The sequence below is a fragment of the Laccaria bicolor genome, genomic scaffold (assembly GCF_000143565.1).
Source record: "Laccaria bicolor S238N-H82 LACBIscaffold_1 genomic scaffold, whole genome shotgun sequence".
NCBI lineage: Eukaryota > Fungi > Basidiomycota > Agaricomycetes > Agaricales > Hydnangiaceae > Laccaria > Laccaria bicolor.
In genome coordinates this window covers 969,212-992,012 of record NW_001889872.1, presented here as the reverse complement: position 1 = coordinate 992,012, position 22,801 = coordinate 969,212, and the positions used below count along the sequence as shown (strand labels likewise).

The following is a 22,801-nucleotide window of genomic DNA, read 5'->3' as shown; positions in this document are numbered from 1 at the left end:
CGGCTGGGAGGCTTTTTTTTTGACATCTCGTCGATTTTGTCCGGACTCTGGCTCTGGGCAGTTTCGAATTTTGCCACTTTTTGTCCGGATTGGCCCCCAGCTGTAGGGCCTAAAATCCACATTTTTTGTCCGGATCGGGACCAGGGCTTTCCTGCTATTGCCCGGGGCCCTAGTATTTCGCATGAATGTTGAGACCCTGTTTCGCACGCCACCGTCGGATTGCCGTAACCAGCACGCGCCGCAGCCCATCTTCTCTTAGCCAATCTCTTCTTTCCGCCAACCTCTTCGTTTTGCCAGCCAAACCTCCTCGTTTTTCTTTCTTTTCCTCTTGCGCCCTATCGCAGCGTTAACCCAGTCTCTCATTAATCTTTTTGGGGCGCATATCTTGTCCTCGGTCGCCAGCATGGCACCCCATTACAACACTCTTCAGAACAACCTTCAACAAGGAAGCAACCCATCGCCTTATGGTTCGGGTGATCCTTACTATAATGAATCGTCTGGTTTTATTACCCCTCACCCAGTCAAAAAACGCTCCAATACTTGGCTAAAGATAGGCATTCCTGTCCTTATTGCTGTCATCATCGCAGCTGTAGTTGGTGGCGTCGTTGGAAGTCGAAAGAAGAGTAGTAGCAGCAGCGGCGGCGGCAAGGGCACAACGGCTGGAGAAGCCGCGGCAAGCTCGGCAGTCAGTGCTAAGCTTGCTATCGGTCGATTTGCCACAGCGACCAATAGCGAATTCATGGTTCCCGTATATCCCTCAACTGTGAGTAGTCCCTCCTCGCCGACGTTTTTGAGAAGCTGATATTTTGTAAGACAAACACTGCTGCCTTCACTACCCCCACTTTTTCTTCCAATACTGCACTTGCCTGGCCCAAGGACCCATTTCAACCATCTAAACCTAGTCCTACTACCACGCGAACTGATCGGCCTCGCATTATTGCCCCAGCTTATAAGTGGCAAGCACTCCCTGCCCTCATCAAAAGTGACCCATACCTTACGGGCTGGAACGCCACCATCTTTGGCAATGCCACCGCCTATCTCTCCATGCAGCCTGTCGTCTACCATATGGACGGCGCTAGTGGAATCTTGGACAACGCCCGCGAAATAAAAGCAAGAATCAAGGCCTTTGCGTATGTTTACCGCATGACGAATGACACAAAATGGGTTGACCGTGCTTGGGAGGAAATTCAAGTAAGACTAATTGCCCACATTCTGAATCATTCTCACTCTGTATCTAGAACGCTGCAGGGAATGGCACAACAGCTTTTGGACCAACCGTTGATAAGTGGAATACTGCACATTTTCTAGACGCTGCCGAGTTGTCTTCCGCATTTGGAATCGCCTACGATTGGCTCTACGACATGTGGACTGCCGAGCAGAAAAGTCAAATTAGGACAACGCTCATTGAATACGGTCTTCAGCCAGGTCTGTCCGTGTACGCTAATCCATCAAGCGTGACCTTTGGTTGGTGGACGAGCAACGTCACGGGCAATTGGAATTGCGTTTGTAACGGAGGTTTGACCGTGGGTTCCCTTGCTATTCTAGGCGATGACACAACGGGAGTTGCCCAGCAGTTGCTTGGATATACCATCAACAACGCCAACCAGAACTGTGCCTTGGCGGTAGCAGATGACGGGACATGGGCGGAAACCGCGAATTATTGGTACTTTGGTACCACAGGACATGCTGAGATGGCATCTGCTCTCATCACAGCTACGGGTTCGCATTACGGTCTCCTCGATGTCAACCCTAACTTCGCAAAAACCGGTTTGTTCCATATGTATGCGTATGGCCCCACGTCTCTTTTCAATTATGGCGATCATGGCCCCAACAAGTTTTCCACGACGGCCAATGCCATGATATTCTACGCTGAGCAATTCAATCAGCCCCAGTTTGCGCTGCATCAACGTGAGCAATCTGATGCTGCCGAACCATGGAGCATGTTTTGGTATGATCCGACGGTTTCTGGAGCGTTCTGGGATGGAGCACCACTTGATCATTTCTTCGACAATGCTCTTGATCAATGGGCTTCGATGAGGAGCAGTTGGACGGACGGAAAGGCATTATTTGTCGCTATCAAAGCGGGGCTTAATCAAGGTCATCAGACGCACAATGACCTTGATGTCGGCGACTTCGTGCTCGACGCTCTTGGGACGCGATGGGCGGGAGAGCTTGGTTCCGGTGATTATCTGGCACCCGATTATTTCACTAGCGATGCTCAGAACGCCGTTCGGTGGACGTACTACAGAAAGATGACGGAAGGCCAGAACACCATTCTGGTCAACCAGTCAAACCAGAATGTTGCTGCGGCCCCCACTATTCGTCACGATTCGTCCGGAACGGCCCAAGGTTCAAGCACAGTCATCAGCATTCCAGATACATCAACAGCGTTCTGGACGACTGACATGACGTCGGCCTATTTCCAAGCGTGAGTCAGCAGCGCCTTCGCCAGAACCTTACCTGATTTTTTAAATTTCAGGACATCGGTCAAGCGAGGTGTTCGGACTCTCAATGCCCGTCGACAAGTCCTGCTACAAGATGAAATCACTGCGCAGGCAGGTATACAATGGCGAATGCACACCAACGCGACTGTTAGCGTTGATACCGGAGGAACATCAGCTACCTTGACGCTGGATGGTCAGACCATGAAGGTTTCGATGCTCAATCCGCCATCGGGGGCAGCATTCACAACGTCTGCTGCCGTTCGTTTCTCCACTGATCCCACTCCCCCGGCAGCCGATCAAGCTAACCCAGGTGTTACCGTTCTGATTATTAGCCTCCCTGCTGGCACGTATAGTTTACAGGTGCTATTTAATCCGCAATGGAGTGGAATGTCGGCGAGTGATTTTGTGACACCGCCGTCTGTTTCACTGGACAGTTGGTCTCTTACGAGCCACAATTAATACCCACTTTTACGGAACATTTATTTACCTGCTCAGCCTTACTTTTACGGACGTATTCTAGTTTTGTACGATGACTGTAGGTATTTGCTTGAATTTATAAATGGACGCATGGACGGTAACCAACCATGTTACCTAAGCTGACAACGAATCAAACATGTTCTCCTTTCTTTTCATCCAAAAACTCTGATACCAGTCCTATACCCGTCCCCAACGTCCCCGACGCCCTAGAAACTCTCGACTGGTGTATACCTGCTGGTGGACGTTGAGAATCGTATTTACTGTGGCCGTTTGACGCTGCACCTGTCATTTGTCAGTCTACCCTGTTAACGTTACTGTCTTGCTCGTTGCTGATCCGTAACCATTCCTTCTTTCTTCCCTCCATCACCTTGGCTGGACCTTCACTTTTCCTTAGCTTGAACTCATACACTCCAACTCTCGTCTTTGCCCCCATGTTTTTCCCCCGGACTCCCCTCACGCTCCTTGTTTGCCTTACCCTTATCCTCTCGTTGTCAGAGGCCAAGCTTCAACAACGTGATCACGTTAATCTCAATCGTGTTGTTAAGAAACGTGGTCCTTTACCACAAGTCAACGGTAATGGATCACCTTTTGGCCCTGTAGCTGGCGCAGCCGCAATTCCTAGTTCTTCAACAACGTCAACCTCCGTCACATCCGTATCTGTTAGCTCTACTCTATCAGGCTCTCGTACAGAGAGCGCCAGCTCAACTTCCTCCACCCTTTCGGTATGTCAGTTTCGTATTTATTCGTGAGAACCAACATCTCAATAGCCTTTCAGGCTTCCAGTGTCAGCACAAACTCTACGTCGTCGACGAGCCAATCCACTTCTTCTTCGACGACGACCTCCTCAACATCCACCATCGCCACGACGACGTCACAGGTTCTTAACCTTAGCCCAGTCCCCGTTGCTGAGGTTCCTGCTAGCACGGCCAAATCAACTGTGACTCGTACCCAGTCGGTCGGAGCAGAGAGCACTGGAGTTCCTGCCCTTCAATCTGGCGCGGCTAAAACCAAAAGCACAACCCTCACCGTTCTCATCATCGTCGCGTCAAGCATTGGTGGTGTCGCCATCCTGTGGACCATTTTCCGGAAATGGAAGCTTGGCCGTTCGTCCAAATTTGATGAGCGTCTTCAACCTATTGACTGGCAACCGACGAATCCTGACGAAGGCATTATACCCTCTCATCGCCGCGCCCCGTCATCTGCCTCTTCTTTCCATTCTGGCTCAGGTCACGGATCTTCCGCCAACAGAAACGTTGGGTTCGCTATTCCTGATCATGACTTCACTGCTGTCCCATCGCACTCCGCTCCCATTGGTGGTTACGCCGATCTAGCTCGCGGGTCAGCCACCCAACCACCTATGCAAGAGCATTTGGCTCGCGGCCCTAGCCTCGCTCCCAATTATGATATGGGTGTTCCCCTTCATCATCAGGTGGGACACGTTAACCACGACCCTTACGACTACAATGGCGCAGTTAACCCGAGATACTGAGGAGTCGAATTTCATCTCCGCAGTAATAAGGTATCATTGAATAATGTATGGCTTGTGCCAGCAGTCATTACCCGTTTTTTATCTCTATTTTTTTCATGGTGCCGCTGGATTTCTGCGTTACGGCAACCTCTTATCCCGTCGTTTTTCTGACAATATATTCTTGACAATTTCGACTCTGGACGAAATGCCGCTAATTGCATTTCGTACACTCGGACAATCTATACTCTTCCCCACGTATTTGTTAGTTTCCTTGCGGCTTGCCACGACCACCCACTCAGCGCTCAAGATATAGACCCTACTCTCCAATTTGAACAGCAAGTCCAGTGTCCAGTATGTCCGTCAAATCGTCATTATCGCAGTGCCCCGAATTACGCGGGCACTGTAAATCCTAGTGATACAGTAGCTTGTATGCAACACCCACGGATGGCACCACCAGCAGAGTTAAACAAACCAGGTACCACATATTAGAACCGACATAAAACTGTATGTTTCTCTGTTGCTCGCTCCCGTCTACCCTCATTGCGTCATCCTCCAATTTCGTTCGCTCAAACAGACCTTCAAGCCCAGTGGGTTTTTCTGGGGCAAAAAACTGTTGTGGCCGCAGCCAGGACGCGGCCTCGTCTGTATCTCTCCCCGCTCGGCTGTTATATGGTGTGCCGTTCATGTTCGTCGGTGTCCAGTCCATTCCATCTTCGTTGTCCTCATGCGGGACGGAAGCGGGCATGTTTGAAGGTGAAAGTAGAGATGGAAGTCCAAACACTGGATTGGACGAAGTGATAACCGGTTTACTGGAAAGGGAGAGAGAAGCCAGAAGGTCCGGTTCTTTGTTGGAGAGGAAGGATGGGGTACCCGCTCGCGTGCCAGGATTGGGTGTAGCTGACCGAGAACTAGGTACTTGATGTGTGTTCGTGTTCAGTAGACGTATTGCGGGCGGTTGCTGTACGCGTAGCACCAGGCATGAAGATATGAATGTCTATTGGTGAAATCAATACTCTTCCACAGGTCATTTCGGGAGAACAAACAATAATTTCAATGAGAAGCATTGTCGTGAAGTAAGTCCGGTTGCGGAGGGAGGCTGGGTCAACGAAATGCAGGTAATCCAGCTGGGGATTGAACCAGCACAAAGAGAGGGCGACGGATGTGATGAACCTTGACAGCCAACCTATTAGCTGATATGTCTGACAGTAATCGGGATGATTGACATGAGCGGCGAGGAGAAAAGAGCAACATACAATATATTTGCTCTTGCCGTGTATTCGAATGTCGCGGCCCTGTAGTTGAGCCTTGCGAAACGCCAGGTAAGTGGGATCCCATGCTGTCCATAGGAGGGAAATTAGGATGAAAAGCGGAAGAATAGCTTGTAAAGACCACAGTCGGCCAGAAATTGGATGTCCCAGAGCGGCTGAGAGAAGTTTAGTTGGAGTCAACAATAGAGATTTAGAAATGACACACCTCTGGAATTTACGACGATAGAAAGAACGATAGTAGATATCCACAGAAAGCCCCGCAACCTCCAGAAGAGGATCTCGACAGTGATCTTCTCTCGGCCCTTGACCGCACCAGAAACCCTGCGTTGGCGTTCCTTCCCTTTGCTGTCCTTCAGCCATGCTCCAAGAGCTTTCGTCCGAGCCATCTGATCCTTTTTCTGAATCTCCTCTTCTACGAGAGGAAGGCAACTTTCGCACACCGGGGGGTACCTGAGGTGCAGCGACTCCCGATATGCAGGGAGCATTTCAAGTCGTCGCTCATATTCTGGACTCTGCAATGAAAATGAATTTTCCGCGAGAGCATCATGTAAGACACGTACTTCAGGTGGCGGTAGGTAATTCGACAATAAATTGACCAGGAGCATCTGGTTTGTCTGGCAATTATGGCAGAATGGTCCTGGTCCATACGAAGTTGGCAACCGATCCTTACTGGGAGAAGCTGTTGACGCGTTGTAATTTTCCTAGTGTTTGAACATTTTTTAAGCAGCACCTACCACGCTTTGCGAACGATCTCGAGTTGAGATGTTCGTCGTGCATTGCTGGTTCGTCGGACAGAATTTCGCCATTATCATCGTAGCGGTTCCAGCATGCACAGCTTGGGCATCGAAAATTCCGAGGATTCTTGGAGGGCGAGTGGCAGAAAAAGCATTGAATGTTGCTATGCCGCCTAAAGAGATCGGGCATGCTTGGTGAGTACGGTTGAGATTCGAGGTTGTTTGTCAACACGAGATCAACCAAACTAACAGCAGTGGCATAACCTTGCCACCGTCGGTCGCGACGTCCACGCGTTCAGGGCATGTCTCTCGCCCCAGCTCCGACCGCGACTCGCGGAGAGATTGTTTTGCAGCCAAATTACTTCACTTCCTCCATTTACGTGCAAGCCCTTCGTGACGACATCAATACCCTCACACACCGCTATCACGAAGCCTATACAAATGCCCAATGCGCCCAGCCTTTTCAGCTGTTCAAATCCATCTGGTGTTCACAAGGGTGGCATTGGCTAATCTTCAAAGTCTTTGATCGTCGCACGCGCGATAGATTTCTTGATACCACCCTCCGATTATTTCTCGGTGCGTTCCTTGCGTCTACCGTGTCCATAGACTCAAATTCCGGTGCGTAGAAAGAATGACGACAAATGAGTCTCCATTTACTCAAATTGTTGCTCTCTTTGGGTTGTACACATTTTTTTACAGCCAGCCCAAGGGAACCTCACCGCCATTATATGGCGTTAGCAATATTCCTATACCGCTCGGTGCGTCCACTTCTTAATCTTTAAATATTCATTACAAAAGATGAAACAGATCAATACGTGTCGCTCAGGTCTTTCCCAGAAACATTGACTACGCCACTACTACAGCCATTTCAGCCCTCCATAGTCTTCATTTTGACAAAGCTGCTGAACGATCAAGTTTTCTTTATCGTTCCTCGATCAGATCTGGGAACCTTGAATCCACGAGATCTGCCTCGCGAGATCTTTGTTGATGAGAGTTCTGTCCATGCGGTTGGATCGACTGCACCAAAGAAGAAAGGCCGTCCGACAAAACGTGACAAAGCTAAAAAGGCCCGGAAGACGCTTAATGAACTGGAGGAGTGGCTGACGCAAGAGCCTCCAACGGGTTCCACGACGGCGATGGACGAATACCAGAGCTTTAAGCAACAGTTGATGGCCAACGTGGATCACTCGGCCATTGAAAAGGCCAACGGTTTGGTGCACGAGCGGTTAAAGGAGGCGCGGGCGGTTGTAACGATGGGCTCTGGCGGAGATTGGGGAATTGAGCGTGTGGAGAGAGCGATATCGGAAATGAATACGTCGACTGGGAGTTATGGAGTTCTGAGCCTATTGTAATAAATGTACGGTAGTTTGTTGAAGCGCTTAAAATAACGTGTGAAGGTGGAGCATTGTTACCATCCTCAGCTTCCACTGTCGCATTTTGCCCGTCGTTCGTTTCTCTTCACTGTCTTTCCGAGTCCATGTCCTCCTTTGGCCATTCCCGTCGTTATTTTCCGCAAGCATCTCCATCGAGGACAAATCTGATATCGCCACAGCCCCTGCCAAGGACAACAGACCAACGTGCTTTTGCCCGATTGCCGCCATCACCTTCATTGCCCAGCCTTTCCAGCACCACATCCCTGGTATTTTCCCTTCCAATCCCCTCGCCAGACCATCTCATTTACAATACATAGGGCGACTCACCATACCACTACGCGAGCAAAAACAGGCCTCCTGTTGCACCATCAATCTCAGACAAAGTTTGTCACACATCCCCCGTTCCTTGGCGCTCGCTGAAATATCACCGAACAGTATTCCCTCTCCCCCGACCCAGCTGCATGGGGATCCAATCTTTCTCCTGACTTTCCAGAGCCTGACGACTACCTCCACAATCCTGATCCTCGTCGCGATCGCAAACATGACACTGGTGGTCATTTCTTCACCTTTCGAGGTCTCACCAACTTGGGATGTATGATTGTTTTATGTGTCGGCCTTCTTACTTTATTGTGCGTTTCACATCGTCGTGGCCGTAAATTTTGCTTCATTTTCTCTTTCAGCGCTGGATATCCACTTATTTCACACTTTACGGCTCACCCCCTCTCTACCTTGGGTGGTTTCAATCTTGGTGGGATCAACGCCAGTGGCCAAGTACATGCCTTTCTTTTCTTAGTACCTACATGCTAATTTCATCCCCCCAAGGTACCAAGCATGGCGGGAAATTGGGGATTGGTAGACCTTGAGACGCCATCCAACCTCTATACCATACCTTCATATCATGATCCCACCCAAGAACTCCAGCTCGTCTTTAGTGATGAGTTCAATACAGATGGCCGTACATTTTATCCTGGAGATGATCCGTATTGGGAGGCAGTGGACCTCCATTACTGGGAGGTGCGCATCTCTTTCAATGGTTGCTCGATTCTCCTGCCTCATCCCTCTACAGACAAACAACTTGGAGTGGTACGACCCCGAAGCCATCACCACGAAAAATGGCTTTCTCCAAATCACCTTGTCTAAGAAAGAAATCCACAACCTCAACTATGAAGGCGGTCTTATGTCGACTTGGAACAAGTTTTGTTTTACTGGCGGTCTGCTACAGACCTCCGTTAGTTTGCCAGGCGCAAACAACATAGTTGGCTTATGGCCCGCAGTCTGGACCATGGGAAACCTAGGTAAGAGTCTACTGTTGGGCAACAATCAAGGGAAACTTTCTGACGAGCCTTCGTTTTTAGGGCGTGCCGGATATGGCGCAAGTCTGGAAGGCATGGTACGTTCAAATTTTCCGACGCTTTGTCCACCTGCTGATTCGTCCAAAGTGGCCCTACTCCTACGACGCTTGTGATGTTGGCACCGCTCCCAATCAAACTATCAATGGGCTGCCCGTCGCCGCTACCGTCAACGGCGACCCTTACAATGGGGATGTCTTGTCATATCTTCCTGGACAAAAGTTGTCAAGATGCACTTGTAAAGGAGAGTCCCATCCTGGTCCCATGCACTCTGATGGGACCTTCGTCGGTCGTTCAGCGCCAGAAATTGACGTTTTTGAAGCTCAGGTACCCGTATTACGTTGGAGCAGAGATGTAAATAGCTAATACTGTTTTAGATCACGGGTAATCCTTTGTCGGGGCAAGTTTCTCAGTCTGCTCAGTGGGCTGTGAGATCAGTTCATATCTACTACAAGCTCATTACTAACATTCCATGCAGCCATTCAATGCTCAGTATATTTGGGCAAACACCTCGAACAATTTAATTATCCCTGATCCTTCGACCACGTTCCTTAATCCCTATGTTGGAGGAATAACCCAGCAAGCTACATCTGGTGTCACAACAACGAGTAAGGTTCATCGTTGCCCAGCTTTTCTTGCAATAACCAGGATATGTAGACCAATCTTGTTATGAATTGGAAGCAGGCTGCTTCTCGACATATGGATTTGAGTATAAGCCAGGTAAATGATGCATCTCAATCTCACTCCGATTATGTGCTCATCCAAATCCTCCCGCCACAGGGTTCGATACCGGGGTTTGGACATCTTATTTGCATCATGTGTACTTGTTTAATGCTACCCCATGCAGTACATTACCTGGATAGCAAACGCAAAATCAACTTGGACGATTATGGGGAACGGCATGGGCCCAGATACCACAGTGGAAATATCTGCTCGCCCCATCCCTCAAGAGCCATTGGTGCGCATTCATATACATAAACGTAGCCCCATAATAAGTTAATGCATCGCAAAGTATATCATCGTCAACCTGGGAATGTCGAAAAACTTTGGTGTTGTTGATCTCCAGCATCTGACGTTTCCCACCACGATGCAAATCGATTGGATAAGAGTTTACCAACCTAAGAATGCCATCAACATTGGCTGTGATCCCTCGGATTTCCCCACAGAGGCCTACATCAATCAGTTCGTTTCTCTCACCCTCTTGCAGTCTTTGAGATTTAAACATTCTATCTAGGTACATTGAAGCGTACACAAACCCAAATCTCACGACTTGGCAGAACGATTATCAACAGCCCTTTCCAAAGAACAGTTTATTGGATACATGCTAAAATACGTACATCAAGGACATTTGGACTCGTCTCCCTTCCATTGTGATTATTATTATTATGCATGTACAGCGTTCTGTACTCTTAGACAGGAGGAAAGATTAATTCGAGGGTTGGGAATCCGCAATACTTTGTAATTTGTGCAATGTCCGTTCCAGGGTAATTATTCCTCCAGAGCTCAGCCTCGGTACAGCCATATCCTTATCCTCGGCGGAGATGTCCGGATCCGTCTTGCTGTTTTCGATTAATCTTCGCGCATCCCTAAGAACCTTTTCCAGGCGACCTTTGTTATAATACAGCCAATTGATTTCTTCCTCAAGTCCACCCAAGGGTATCTCGAGAGCACGACGAACGAATCCTCTGGAAAGAACATAAGCCTTCTCACTGTACAGTCGACTGTAACGCGTTGTCATTGGAACGATACAAATGAGTAGTAAAAATTGCGAACCTGTTCACGCTTCCCTCTTCAGTACCCCGTAATTTATCATAAGCTGGCTCACAAAACCACCTGCGGTAAAGGTCAGAATTAAGCAGCTGAAAAGATTCGACCAGTCCTCACGGCTCCTTCACAAGAACAAGGCCCTGTATAGACACAAACGTTTGCAACAACGAGGATCGAGCCGAGTTCCAAACCTCATTCCTGTCCCCCGCCCAAGTGCCAAGAATGGATAAGCAGACCTTTCCTTCTTCATACAAGTTCCTGTTGCAACCGATCGCTCTGAATCAAGTTATCTTGAGGTATATAGAGACTTACGGGTTAACTATAACCCAACTCAAATTAAGTTTTTGACAATGGAAAAAATACAGAACGAACCACGTCCGTTGCCGTTCGTCCAACTCAAAAAATGAGCGATAGGAGGACTATGAGGAAAGTTTGAATCCAACATCCAGTCAATCACAAAGGGGGCATCCTCGTAAGGCGTGTTTTCAGGTCCAATGATAAGACAACGCAAAAGATCACTGCGATCTTCGTAAGCCCGAACTATTATAGAATCTGTGTACCCTCGTGTCAACAAGAAATCCGTCATACAGCAGCAATCACCACTTACCAGGCAAACTACTGGCGAGGACGCGATATTCTCTTATAAGACGACTGGAAAATGACTTAGACGGTTGTGCAGGAGGAGATGAAAGAAATGCGTGATCTGGGGGTGCCGTTGGCAAGAGGTCAAAACGCTTCCATGTCAATTCTTCCGATTCATGAGAACCAACGTCCCCAGCCAGTTGCAGCGGAGCAACTTCAAGTCCTTTTGAGGAATTGATTCCAGAATGTGCACTTGTGGCGGATTCATTGTCAAGGTGCATTCCATCGGAGTCTTCGGCCTCTTCCTCATTCAACTCCTCCTCTATTTCCTCCGATTCGTTGGCATCCCCGCGTTTTGATTTCCACCTGCCGTCTTCAAAATCCATAGCCCAAACCTCATCATCTTCGCAAGAACCATGATCGTCAGAAGCATCGTCCCATATATCATCTTCGAGTTGTTCGATTCCGTCGTATAACCGAGTGAGGCGCTCGAGCGGATATAGCCTGACAGAAAAATTAGGATGTGTCACCATCACAGTCCCGTCAAGATTCAGCTGCAGGGCGATCTAACAATCAGTATGCTTTGATGGGGACATGTATAGGAAGACATACACTAGTGACTTCGCCGATCCATGAAAAGGCGTCGTCGTCGGCAGGACGCTGAATGGGATCCTCAACTAATGCCCCGGAGCTTCTTTTAGAAGCTATCTCAGTGCCAATGTCGTACATTTCCTTTCTCCATCCCATAAAATGGCCATCTGCAAACGGTCCTTCGCGAACCCATGCTTCTAACTCACCGATACGAGGGACTCTTGGCTTCTCCAACCCATTTGTTGTTTCTTGGTGGTGTATCAAAACAAAATCACCCCGACGTACACCAAAGCCTTCTGAAGCGGACTGGGGGTCGGCTCCCAGATCTGAAGTGCCATGTGGATCTAACTCCAGTACAGAAATTAGCTCTGTAGCACCGCTGTCCGGAAAAAGTACGAGGGCGGTGCGCTCCTTTGCATTGACAGACTGAACGATAGCTGAACGCTTCTCTTCTTCACTCTTCCACACGACGTGGTCGCCGGGCCTGGTAAACGCCATCAGTATCAAAGGAAGTCAAAGGAAGATATCCTTCACCAGCAATCATATTCGTCCGGGTTTAGATATGGGATGACATCTGTGGATTTGAGAGTTTCGTGAACACCGTCCTGCCACAGCACGTCCAAGGATGTCTCGGTTTCTACCACAAGAAATGCTTGCACATGAACAATGCCAGCTGATTCCCCTTCTCGGCCATGTTGTGTGCTGGGAAGTCCTGTGGCATTCTTCAGATGTACGCGATCACCGACTCTCATCTCAAAATCGGAACGACCCCTAATCAAAGTGAGTTTTCCTATGTCCTGTCCTGACCAGAACCGTTGAGGTCTCTTCTTTTTTTCAGCCAGAGACACATCAAGCTCGAAGATATGAGCATTACAACAAAACGGACGAGAAAACACAGACCTACTTTCTGGTTGACGGCGAGCCATGCCACCGCATAAACACTATGCTTCACAGCTATCACCGTATCGGAAGAACCTTGCGATTGACCCCCGAAGTAGCTGAGGTAGCTCTGCATTCCACTCGCGGGGGGAGGTAGAATGTCCTGTCAACAAAAGTTAAACTATGTTCAAGAGAAGGGAAGAATTGATTGACGTTTCCCTTTTCCCCCACATTTAAACGAGATCCTAATTCCGGAAGGCGAACAAGTTGCTTGGTTGAGAGTTCAACAATAGACTCATCAAATACCTATTTGAAAAGCGTAAAGCCGGAGGCGGTTTAGACATGGGCGAGATGAGCTCACCTCAATAACCTAAATTCAGGATAGGACACAGTGTACCAAGGGACAGACGAAACAAAACACTTGCCTGCCCTATCCAATCCTCAAAAATAACATAGTCGCCTATTTCAGCATCAGGCTTATCCTCGACGTCGTCTACCGTCCACCAGCCTTCAACTTGTTCTCCACTGATAGCATGTTCCAATCGGCCTTTTACCTTAACGGCCACAACAACTCCCGAGCAGACATCCTCTACGCTTCGTTTGCAGTAATCACCTGGCTGGAAACTGCGATCGACCAGTTTGAGATCAGACTCCGGGAGAATCTCTCTTTCTCCGCCATCTGAGATGAAGGAGACGCCAACTTCTCCATGTTGAAGTGGACGCATTAAAGGGTCTGTAAATGATGCATTTTGTGGGACTTCCTCAGGGTCATGCCAACATCTCTATACAACGACTGAGAAATGCATTTAGGAAAGCGGAGGGCTTGTCGTACCAACACTATCCCATATGAACGAGGACGAACGACATGATGAACAATATCCTGCTGGTATAGCTGAAAAACGTTGAGAGAAGAGGGGAGTACAACAATTGGGGAGTGACCTTGGTAGGCAGACGCTTTCGTTCGCGACTGATATCCATGTGAGGAAGAGAGAGAGATGAGAAACACGTGACTTTACTCAACTCTGCCATGTCCAAGTTCTCTCTTTTAAATTCTCTTCCACTTGAACTCGTCCTTAATATTTTGGACCACGTGTCGGACTATGAAACTCTCCTGAAGTGCAGGGAGGTAAGAATTATAACAATCCCAATCTCCTTCAAATGACATTTTCAGGTTTGCCACAACTTGAAAGATTTGGTTGATCAAACACCCACTCTACAATATACCATTAATCTTGCTGTTGCGGGACAAGAATCTTGTTGCGCTAATGTTGATTCACCCGCCGCTCTTCTCGACGCGCTCAAGCGGCACCAGAACGCCTGGGACGAGTTGAAGTGGAGTCGGCAATCGCGTCTCCCGATGCGATCAGGAGGGTTGTGGGAGTTGTACGGTGGCGTACTTGCTCAGAGCGACGAAAAAGGTGGCATCTCTTTTATCAGGCTTCCCTCGGACCTTCGCTCTATCGAGGAGAAACAGTGGTCTCTTGGCCCGAGTTTTCCTTGTCCTGTGCGTGATTTTGCAATGGATCTATCGCAAGATCTGCTTCTTCTCATCGAGAAACCTCATTGGTGCGTCATATCTTCATTTTATGAAAAATAATTCGATAACTTTTCTCACATCGACAGGGTGGGACAGACCGCTGACCATACTTACCGACTGCACATTCGCACCTTGACCACAGGCGAACCACATCCCGAGGCCAAGGGAGGGACAATCTTATCTAACATTCAGACTTTCAGAGATGAGGATACTTCATATACGATACAGATATCTGGTCATTATGTGGGTGTGCTATTCAACAGCGTGCACGTCGATGGGACCGAACTCGTCATCTGGGATTGGAAAACGAGCCAAGTGCAAATGGTAGGTGGGGTTTTTGCCCTTCAGTCTCAGATAGCTCATCTTTATGCTCAGCACCTCGTTGGAAATCAAATCCGATCTTTTTCTTTTCTCTCCCAGGCATTCGTTGTGATATGTCTGTTCAGGGAAGTCGACGACGGCGATTACGTACCCGTTCTTCTTATAGTGGACGTTGAAAAGGAAACGGAAAGACCTCAACGCCCCAGTGACGTCCAGTATTCGTTCTCTTTCCATTTCCCCCATCTTGAGGAAGATGTCCACCAACTCGCGTTCCAAATTCAATCCGATCCAGCTCCTTTATGGCAGGCACACCGCGATCCGCGTGTTCCATTCTATATGGACAAAAATAATTCGCTATACGTTGTTTCGCTGTGGGTTCAAGTCGAAGACGCTGTTCGGTGTGTCACCACACTCGTGCCTTCGACCACCTTCCTCGCCTGTATCAATGGGGTAGACTCAAAAGACCCAGCGGATCACAAGGTGGATTTTGTCTGGGATTTCTGGGGTCCTCGCGGTACTCGGATGATAGAGCCGGCTCAACCACATTCGATCGTTTGGGTCTGCTACGTATACGGCTCAAAATATGTCGTTTCCGAGACAGGCGAGAATGCTAGTCTTTCCATCAAAATTTATGATTTCAACCAGTTAGCCCTTAAAAGAGGCTTATCAACAGCGCCACACACGCAAACCACGGCATCGTCTGCGAAACTCTTGCAGCATGATGTTTCACTTGGTCAGCAAACACAGTACCAGATTTTCCCGACACTTCTTGAAGGTGGTGACATATTCGAAGAAGACGTCCAAACGTTTTTCCCATATCGATCACGGACGTTGGCTTTGCCTTTTAACTACAAATGCTCTGTGATGTGCAGTGAGGATAGCATTATCATTGTTGATGTGAGTGTCTACGTCAGAACAATTTGGTTTGCTCTGACGATAAGTAGTCACGTCTCGATCACAGGGAATACACCCTCTTAACCTTCTGAAGTCTATGCCTCGAAGTTTTTTCTTGCTAGGAAAAAGGCTTACGGAAGGCGGTTTTGTCCTCCGATAATTCCAAGGAGCGCCGTCGCGGGAAAAACACAAGGGCGTATCAATTTGACACCGGCGTGATTTTGGGTGACCACATTGCATTGAGGGGAATGGGCTATTTGTGGCCTCTTTAGTGGAAAACAGCATCTGATTCAATCAGATGAGCTGTAAAGATCGAAAATTTATAAAATGAACGGTTCGTATGAGTCCTGTAAGGTGCTGTGAAAGCGCTTCTTTGGCTACAGCCAATGGCGGTAAACGCTGTTGAGCTACTTAAGAATGATATGAGATGATGTGATCGGCAGAGAGATCTTATCTGATAATAATTTACAGCAGGAGTCATACTAGGCCCCTCAGCTGCCTTCAACTTTTATAAAAACCCGTGTCTACTCATGCCTCTTCAATTACTTCCCCTCTCCCTCTCCTTTAGCAACCTCATATAAGTATGAGTTCGGTGTCCTTCATATCTGCTCTCAAGGCCCAGCGGGCTCGGAGCTACAGGGCATTCTACGCCGTATGTTATTTCCTCTCGATGCCTTGTGGAGTTCTCATAGCTTAGCAGACAGTTCGCGGCCTGCGGACACCGCCAGCTGAAAGCGAAGATACCCCCCCTTCAAATAATGTACGACTTTTCCATTCGATCGATCTGTCTTAACACCCATGGAAAACGTTCAGGATTTTATTATATCAATTTTACGGGCGAACCCTTCACTGAGGGACACTAGATCGTTCCTTGCGTCTTTTGGGCCTCGACCTACCAAACTATTTCAGGAACAACAGTCTCAAGATATCATCATTCCACCTCCACCATCTACTCCTCCTGCCTCAACAACTGCTACCCCCACTATCCCCATACAGCCTACCCCTAGCCCAGTAATCACATCAATTCTCAACCCAGTTTACAACCGCACTGCGTTGGTGAAAATACAAGGTCCATTCACCGATGTTCAGCTCGACAGCATCACTCGTGGACTTGTCTATCTGTCCAAACTTGGCCTCGTCAGTGTGATCGTCGTAGATAACGATAATCAACCGAGAGGCGATCAAGATGAACGGCGCGTCATCATTGACGAGGTAATGCGGGTGGTTAGCAGTCTAGAGAAACATGGTGCCAGGGCACGTCCCATCACCGGTGCCATCGTTCGCCTTGGCCCAAAACCAGGCTCGGAGGATCCCACATCAGAACTTGATTTCACCCCCCCAGAAACGCATACTTTGCCTCCAGATCTTACGCCCCTTCGCTCTGCGCTTCGAGCAGGAGAGATTCCAGTGGTTTCTCCGTTTGCCTTGGATTCGTTCTGCCGCTCAGTCCGCGTTGACTCGAATGATGTCATCGCGGGGCTTGTTCGCGGCATGGTCGAGGCATCTTCCCTTGAGCTTCAGTCTGCAGATGCCCCTTCAGACTTTTCAAAGGAAGTCGAGCTTGCACCTTTTCGGCTCATGATCATCAATCGGCACGGTGGGATCCCATCGTACGCTCGTTCTGGCTATCCTCATCTCCTCATCAATCTTTCCTCCGAGTACCAACATATCCACGAGACTTTCCGCGAGGAATGGAGGCACACCCATCCGAGTGCGCTCTCGAATCTTGCTCTTGCTCGTACCTGTCTTGCATACATGCCGCCAACATCATCTGCCATTATGGTTTCTCACAAATCACCAAGCTCTCTCATCGGAAATCTCATCACAAATAAGCCCGCTGTTAGCTCAAGTCTACCTCATGCTCTTCTCCAAGGAAACCAGAGGCTTACGCCACACACGCCAACCCTCCTCAGACGAGGTCTTCCAGTACAAGTCTTTCACTCCGTCTCCGATATCGACAAAATCAAGTTGAACGCCCTGCTTGAACAGTCTTTCGGGAGAAAACTGGACTCCGCATCTTTTTATGCTCGCCTCGAGAAAAAACTCGACTTTGTTATCGTGGCTGGTGACTACGTCGGAGCGGCGATTGTCACTAATGAAGACGATCCTGTTTCTGGAAAGCCCATTTCTTATTTGGACAAGTTCGCCGTTCTACCCAGTCACCAAGGTGATGGGACAGTTGATTTTCTTTGGGTTGCTCTTCACGATGAGACATATGGCCTCGGGCATCCGTTTTCCGCCAACCCTAACGGAGGTAAAGGGGGCAAAGGAGAAGGCCGCGACCTGGTCTGGAGGAGCAGGTCAAAGAACCCCGTGAATAAGTGGTATTTCGATCGAAGTTCAGGTCACCTTCGAATGGGATCATGGGTCTTATTCTGGTGTGATGCAGAGAAGCGACTAAAAATTGAAGAAGGGCGACGCGGGAGCGCCGGTCTATCATATGTAGAAGACTGGGAGGAGGGAAGGCTTCGCACATGGGCAGAGGCAGTATCTGGAATTCCATCAAGTTGGATGTAGGAACATAAACAGACCCAAAAAAATCATTGTAAATTAAGGATGGTTCTTACATTAATGCTAAGGACTGCTGGTATAATCCAAGGTAAGAACACAAGGTACCTTCTACAATCTAATGGACTCCATCCGACGACTGATCTAAATCCGTTGTCTCTTGTGAAGATTTGCAAATTTTAAGTCCACTCAGAAAAGACCATCAAGAACCTTCCTAGAGGCTTCTACTCCAAGCTATGATCCTAAGTTAGTCCGGCTCATCACGAGAACCGAAAATTACTTACGAATGTTGCAGCATTCGCTGGGAATGCCTGTCACCCGAGCGATAAGCAAAAAGGGTGTTTGAGGAGTGACAAGTTTACTTACCCTAGCCATCGCAGGTCCAAAACCTTTCCAAAGTGCCCGGGCACCATCCTGAGCTATGGTCTTACGTGCGCAGTCCATAAAGCCCGAATATGTCCCCGATGGTGCCGATTGCAGGCGGGATTTCAAGACCTGTTTTTTTAGAAAATCAATAAATAATCTTGGAGAATGAAAGTGGAAAAGCTAACATCAGGAGGGATCGCTATCGCCCACATAGCTACACCCGCCATACCTCCTGCCACGATGATGGCACCAAGGTTCAATTCAGCTGGAGATGAGCCAGCCGGGGTCAAGGCTTTTTTGGTGATTTCATACGCCGCAAAGTACCTATTGCGAGTAGGTCAATACGGAACCAGACGACGGAAGCGATGTAATGGCATACGCTGCACTTCCTGGGCCATCTCGAGCCAAGGTAGCCCCTGTTCCGCGGTAAATGCTTCGCATCCCGCCCTCTTTGTAAAGATGCTTCAAAACGTCGGTGACTCCCTTATACTTGTGTTCCGAGCCTCCTTGTCCTTGAACCTAAGGATTAAGGGATACCGAGTATTCATAAAAGTCTTCAACATGCAATTCCCACAACGCACCTGCAAAAGAACCTTCGCTCTCTCCACTGGGGCTGTAATTAAAGTTGTCGGGACAGCAGATAAAAATCCAGCCAGAGCCAACTCCGATATTGACAGTGCTTCGTTCGTTCTCTTTGGTGTGGCGGCATAAATGAGTTGTTTTGATGCATCGTACGCCTAGAGGCGCAGGTAAGTTGAATTTCTTGCGAAATGATAATGTGGTTGAATGGCGTACCCAGAAAGAAACAGCAAATATTGGTGTGACTCCAAGAAGAGGCGGAACCATCCCTCGATAGAGCCTTAAGAGTCGGGCAGTCAGCGATTATTCATTTCTCGGTTGTACCTAAAAAAAGGTTACCCAGAGAGACCGTCCCGGGCGAGCGTTTTTTTAACTACATCGACTGCGCCAGTGTAAGTTCCTGGGGGTGCCGTTTGCAGCCTCGTCTTGGTAAGATCGAATGGATGACCTGTGTTCCTGGTTAACGTCGTGAAGCCCGGAAGTAAAGGTTCGTACGTACCAACTAGAACAGCACAGACACCTCCAAAGCCTCCGGCGATGAAGGCTTTCACGGAATCGGCTGGAGATGCAGCCACACGAGTTTCTTCTGCGGCTGGTGCTTCACTGCTCTAGAAGAGATTCTAGTAAGATAGCGGCAAAGTAATGTAACAGGATGTAGCTTGCCATCTTTGACGTGCTCAAAAATCAAGTACGATGAGGTCAAGGAGAGAGGAGATTGCAGGCAACGGTTAACCGGATTCCATAAAGCACATCCATAGAGCGACGGTGTTTAATTATTTCACGTGAATATCAACATGGAAATTACATACAAAATTAAATACATCCTGTCTATAATAAATCTAAGAATCGTCGTCGTCGCGACCAAATCCACCCATAGGTTCGTATGTAGCCTCTGTAGTGTCCCGCTGCCAGATCAACCTGACGCCATAGAAAAATCCACACATGATCAAAACACCAAATCCGCCGACTGTGCTGGGAGCTCCGTATTGAATCCACCAAGAAGGCTGATACGGTATCAGCAGTCGGTCTATTTGAATCACCCCCCCAGTGCCTCCTCCGGTCGTAGATCGACCCCAGGAGAGAACGCGAGCAGAATCTGCTTCGCCTTTCGTTCCTCTCGCATCCTTTATTCCTACAACATACTCCCCATCATCCTTTCTTCTTCGAAAGACGAGATCACCGTAAGCCGATGAGGAGGAATGAATGGTAGTGTAGGTGGCATCGTCGAGAACAAGCGGTCGATTATTGTTGAGTGCGTCGTCATCAACTTCGAGGTCCACCTGAGCTGGGGAAGGAATCAAGTGCTGGGTGACGATTGACCGCAGACCATCGATGTCAGAGTACAGTCTAGTTAGGTTGTACTCTTTGAAGGCGTCATCTGTAGGACACAACAATGTCCAGCCTACACCGTCCGCCCAAGGAGAGTCTTCAGGTGGGGCGGTCCCATTTAGCACCCACTCGAACCCAGCCTTGTTAACCAGTGTAGCCATCGTACTTCCTTTGGCAGCTTTCACAAGCTTTCCGATTGACAATTCCACAGACCTTGGTATAAGGATGTCTGACAGTTCATGTATAACTCCAGTCCGAGTAAGCAAGTCGCGGGGATGAAGTTGAGCCGTCATGCCAGCCCAGCCGCCACTTGGCCCAACAACGACAGAACCATTCTGGAGACGCTCGATCTTGATATCGCTTCCCTCGAGAGAGGCGAAGGTATGTTGTGAACCGCCCAAGATAGACTTGGCGTATTCCACAGTGTCGAGGGTGTGGTGAAGAAGAACGTTTTCTAGGTCTTCTTTTGATGAAGAGGAGAGAAGATGGGCACTGACGAGCAAACCAAGACGTTTAAAGGCATGATTACGAGGTATCAGGAGGGTGGTATGCGGAGCGGTCCTCAGCGTTTCAGCTTTGGACGTCGAAAAGATGGCCGCGAGAAACGATGACAGCTCAAGGAAAGGCAATGCAGTCTGAAGCGGATCCGATGGCGGTACGAGCGGCCGCGATATAAAATATATCAGGGCATTGTTGATTTCGACTGCATTTTGTGATATCAATTGATGTCTTTATGAGACGCGAGAGGCTTACTAAAGTCACCAATAACACCTGCGCCACCGAATCTTATCGTCTTCTCGACCGCTTTCTTCTTTTCGTCAGAGGTGACTTCTATACTAAGAACTTGATGACCTCCAGCGAGACCGTCTTCCTCCAAAGCGGTTTGTAAGAGCATTCCGTCCTCCAGTTTCTTTGGCGTCCATTTTCCTGGTATAAAATGATATTGAAGCAACCTCTTCAATTCCGCTGTGCCACGACCTGGAAGTTCACCTTCTCCGAATACGGTTAGAATATCGTCGCGAGGCGCAAGAATTGTATATTTAGCATCCGTGTCGTTGATCAAAGTGGTAAGGTCAACGGAATGAAGGAGTGAGACAAACGTTGTGCATTTGAGGGCCAGAAGATACTTTTCTGGCGTCAACTTTAATACGCCATCAGGTATGAGGAGAGAGGAAACGAGGTGGAGAACACCATTGGACGCATAGATGTCTGGGTGAACTAAGCTGGCACCCGAAACCGTAGTTTTTTCTGGAGTGACTACGATTTCAAGCTTCATACCGTCTACCGTGGTCACTGAATGAAGAATGTCAAAGACCTACGAATAAGTAGAAAAGGGGATGCATACGATTTAAGGACGGAGTAAATGAATCGGACCATGCGACGCTGTCCCGCACGACGGAATGCATATCCAAAATTCGCATCAAGTCATCGGCGGCAAATTCGCTCTCCAGATACAGTCGTTCATAAGGATCTAGGGCATCCCAAGCTTCGTTGACTGGTAGGAAGAGCGTGAGGTTCGACGTTGTATTGAGGCGGTCGATGACGTCATGGGACAAAATCTTGTGAAAGTAAGATAATGAAGTATGCTGGGAAGCGATTGTCGCTGGAGAATGCATTTGCTGAGTAGGGCACGTAGAAAGACTTTGTAATCACTTACACAAGTCCAGAGGAGGCTCTAGAACGTCATCGATCCCAAGCAAGACACCATTTCCAGCATCCTGTTGGCCTTTTACAACTTTAACACCTCCCTTTCCAAACGAATCGACACCAACTCGAACTTCTTCTCCATGAGCCGCCAGTCGGAGCCTTTGTGGTTCGCCACCCAGAGTGCCACCGGGACTTGGCATCCAGGGAGGTTCCCGTGAAGGTGATTCAGAGTGGTTACGAGGAAAGAGTAGAGTTTTATGAACTTGCACGTCATTGTCGACTGAAGAAACTGGAAGAGAGTAATTCAAGAGATGGTAGAAAAGTTGTTGTCTTAGTTGTTCTTGGACGTTGTCGGCCAAGATGAAAGAATTATCGTTGAGTACGGAGTGCCATAGTGGATGGGCTAAGCTATGGCGTTTTATAGCGTCGTTTGTTGGAGCGAAGAAAGTGCTGCCATCAAGCCTATTGAGAGTCGGGATGAGACGAGCTCGTTGGAGCAGGCGTAAGACTGAAGTATAGTCTTGGTCTGCGGAGAGAGCGTCGACGAGAGTGGTTGAAGATGAGGAGGGTAGACTGTGTTCCAATGGAATTTGAGAAGCAAATGCGGAGAAGGGTACAAGGGCGACGAAGAGAGTGAATGGGAGGTGCATCATGGATGAAAGGGTAAGGGAACACAAGGTAGTACATA

The 22,801-nt window shown here is 48.5% G+C and overlaps 10 protein-coding genes across 10 annotated transcripts; 6 read left to right on the top strand and 4 right to left on the bottom strand.

Moving 5' to 3' along the window:
• Positions 1-403: 403 nt before the first annotated feature.
• On the top strand, positions 404-2,903 carry LACBIDRAFT_181789 (uncharacterized protein; the record flags this gene model as incomplete). The annotated part of the gene is made up of 4 exons (XM_001873932.1): positions 404-742; positions 877-1,191; positions 1,239-2,428; positions 2,480-2,903. The coding sequence occupies 4 exons, from the start codon at positions 404-406 to the stop codon at positions 2,901-2,903; spliced, it is 2,268 nt and encodes a 755-aa protein (XP_001873967.1).
• Positions 2,904-3,073: 170 nt separating this feature from the next.
• Positions 3,074-4,519, top strand: LACBIDRAFT_301019 (uncharacterized protein). Its single transcript, XM_001873931.1, has 3 exons — positions 3,074-3,212; positions 3,316-3,643; positions 3,697-4,519. The coding sequence occupies exons 2-3, from the start codon at positions 3,353-3,355 to the stop codon at positions 4,408-4,410; spliced, it is 1,005 nt and encodes a 334-aa protein (XP_001873966.1). The 5' UTR covers positions 3,074-3,212; positions 3,316-3,352; the 3' UTR covers positions 4,411-4,519.
• A 279-nt stretch (positions 4,520-4,798) lies between these two features.
• LACBIDRAFT_301018 (uncharacterized protein) lies at positions 4,799-6,581 on the bottom strand (the record flags this gene model as incomplete). Its single annotated transcript, XM_001873314.1, has 6 exons — positions 4,799-5,383; positions 5,433-5,588; positions 5,643-5,812; positions 5,863-6,169; positions 6,218-6,336; positions 6,392-6,581. The coding sequence occupies 6 exons, from the start codon at positions 6,579-6,581 to the stop codon at positions 4,799-4,801; spliced, it is 1,527 nt and encodes a 508-aa protein (XP_001873349.1).
• Positions 6,582-6,693: 112 nt separating this feature from the next.
• Positions 6,694-7,743, top strand: LACBIDRAFT_301017 (uncharacterized protein; the record flags this gene model as incomplete). Its single annotated transcript, XM_001873930.1, has 3 exons — positions 6,694-6,967; positions 7,018-7,149; positions 7,199-7,743. The coding sequence occupies 3 exons, from the start codon at positions 6,694-6,696 to the stop codon at positions 7,741-7,743; spliced, it is 951 nt and encodes a 316-aa protein (XP_001873965.1).
• A 510-nt stretch (positions 7,744-8,253) lies between these two features.
• On the top strand, positions 8,254-10,566 carry LACBIDRAFT_186913 (glycoside hydrolase family 16 protein). Its single transcript, XM_001873929.1, has 13 exons — positions 8,254-8,393; positions 8,445-8,535; positions 8,587-8,778; positions 8,831-9,059; positions 9,120-9,154; positions 9,204-9,440; positions 9,491-9,541; positions 9,592-9,721; positions 9,762-9,833; positions 9,894-9,907; positions 9,961-10,071; positions 10,126-10,295; positions 10,348-10,566. Exons 1-13 carry the CDS (start codon positions 8,359-8,361, stop codon positions 10,439-10,441), a joined length of 1,461 nt encoding a protein of 486 aa, XP_001873964.1. The 5' UTR covers positions 8,254-8,358; the 3' UTR covers positions 10,442-10,566.
• LACBIDRAFT_301015 (uncharacterized protein) lies at positions 10,540-13,910 on the bottom strand (the record flags this gene model as incomplete). The annotated part of the gene is made up of 14 exons (XM_001873313.1): positions 10,540-10,834; positions 10,887-10,946; positions 10,998-11,138; positions 11,193-11,199; positions 11,253-11,432; positions 11,488-12,028; positions 12,075-12,537; positions 12,588-12,907; positions 12,958-13,095; positions 13,146-13,238; positions 13,294-13,302; positions 13,358-13,714; positions 13,765-13,824; positions 13,872-13,910. The coding sequence occupies 14 exons, from the start codon at positions 13,908-13,910 to the stop codon at positions 10,540-10,542; spliced, it is 2,703 nt and encodes a 900-aa protein (XP_001873348.1).
• A 49-nt stretch (positions 13,911-13,959) lies between these two features.
• On the top strand, positions 13,960-15,776 carry LACBIDRAFT_301014 (uncharacterized protein; the record flags this gene model as incomplete). Its single annotated transcript, XM_001873928.1, has 5 exons — positions 13,960-14,058; positions 14,104-14,498; positions 14,556-14,793; positions 14,845-15,687; positions 15,735-15,776. The coding sequence occupies 5 exons, from the start codon at positions 13,960-13,962 to the stop codon at positions 15,774-15,776; spliced, it is 1,617 nt and encodes a 538-aa protein (XP_001873963.1).
• Positions 15,777-16,482: 706 nt separating this feature from the next.
• Positions 16,483-18,201, top strand: LACBIDRAFT_242719 (glutamate N-acetyltransferase; the record flags this gene model as incomplete). The annotated part of the gene is made up of 2 exons (XM_001873927.1): positions 16,483-17,166; positions 17,206-18,201. The coding sequence occupies 2 exons, from the start codon at positions 16,483-16,485 to the stop codon at positions 18,199-18,201; spliced, it is 1,680 nt and encodes a 559-aa protein (XP_001873962.1).
• Positions 18,202-18,381: 180 nt separating this feature from the next.
• On the bottom strand, positions 18,382-19,803 carry LACBIDRAFT_301012 (uncharacterized protein; the record flags this gene model as incomplete). The annotated part of the gene is made up of 10 exons (XM_001873312.1): positions 18,382-18,426; positions 18,477-18,503; positions 18,559-18,687; positions 18,744-18,882; positions 18,938-19,077; positions 19,140-19,295; positions 19,354-19,417; positions 19,477-19,585; positions 19,637-19,745; positions 19,801-19,803. 10 exons carry the CDS (start codon positions 19,801-19,803, stop codon positions 18,382-18,384), a joined length of 921 nt encoding a protein of 306 aa, XP_001873347.1.
• Positions 19,804-19,976: 173 nt separating this feature from the next.
• On the bottom strand, positions 19,977-22,766 carry LACBIDRAFT_301011 (uncharacterized protein; the record flags this gene model as incomplete). Its single annotated transcript, XM_001873311.1, has 4 exons — positions 19,977-21,169; positions 21,220-21,759; positions 21,812-22,069; positions 22,124-22,766. The coding sequence occupies 4 exons, from the start codon at positions 22,764-22,766 to the stop codon at positions 19,977-19,979; spliced, it is 2,634 nt and encodes an 877-aa protein (XP_001873346.1).
• Positions 22,767-22,801: the final 35 nt, after the last annotated feature.

What these genes read in the sequence shown, in the direction of transcription:
- LACBIDRAFT_301019 (XM_001873931.1), top strand. Translation starts at nt 3,353, where the DNA reads ATGTTTTTCCCCCGGACTCCCCTCACGCTCCTTGTTTGCCTTACCCTT. An exon ending in CAACTTCCTCCACCCTTTCG is followed by an intron (nt 3,644 to 3,696) that starts GTATGTCAGTTT and finishes ATAGCCTTTCAG; the next exon opens with GCTTCCAGTGTCAGCACAAA.
- LACBIDRAFT_186913 (XM_001873929.1), top strand. Translation starts at nt 8,359, where the DNA reads ATGATTGTTTTATGTGTCGGCCTTCTTACTTTATT. An exon ending in GCGCAAGTCTGGAAGGCATG is followed by an intron (nt 9,155 to 9,203) that starts GTACGTTCAAAT and finishes ATTCGTCCAAAG; the next exon opens with TGGCCCTACTCCTACGACGC. An exon ending in CCATCCCTCAAGAGCCATTG is followed by an intron (nt 10,072 to 10,125) that starts GTGCGCATTCAT and finishes TGCATCGCAAAG; the next exon opens with TATATCATCGTCAACCTGGG.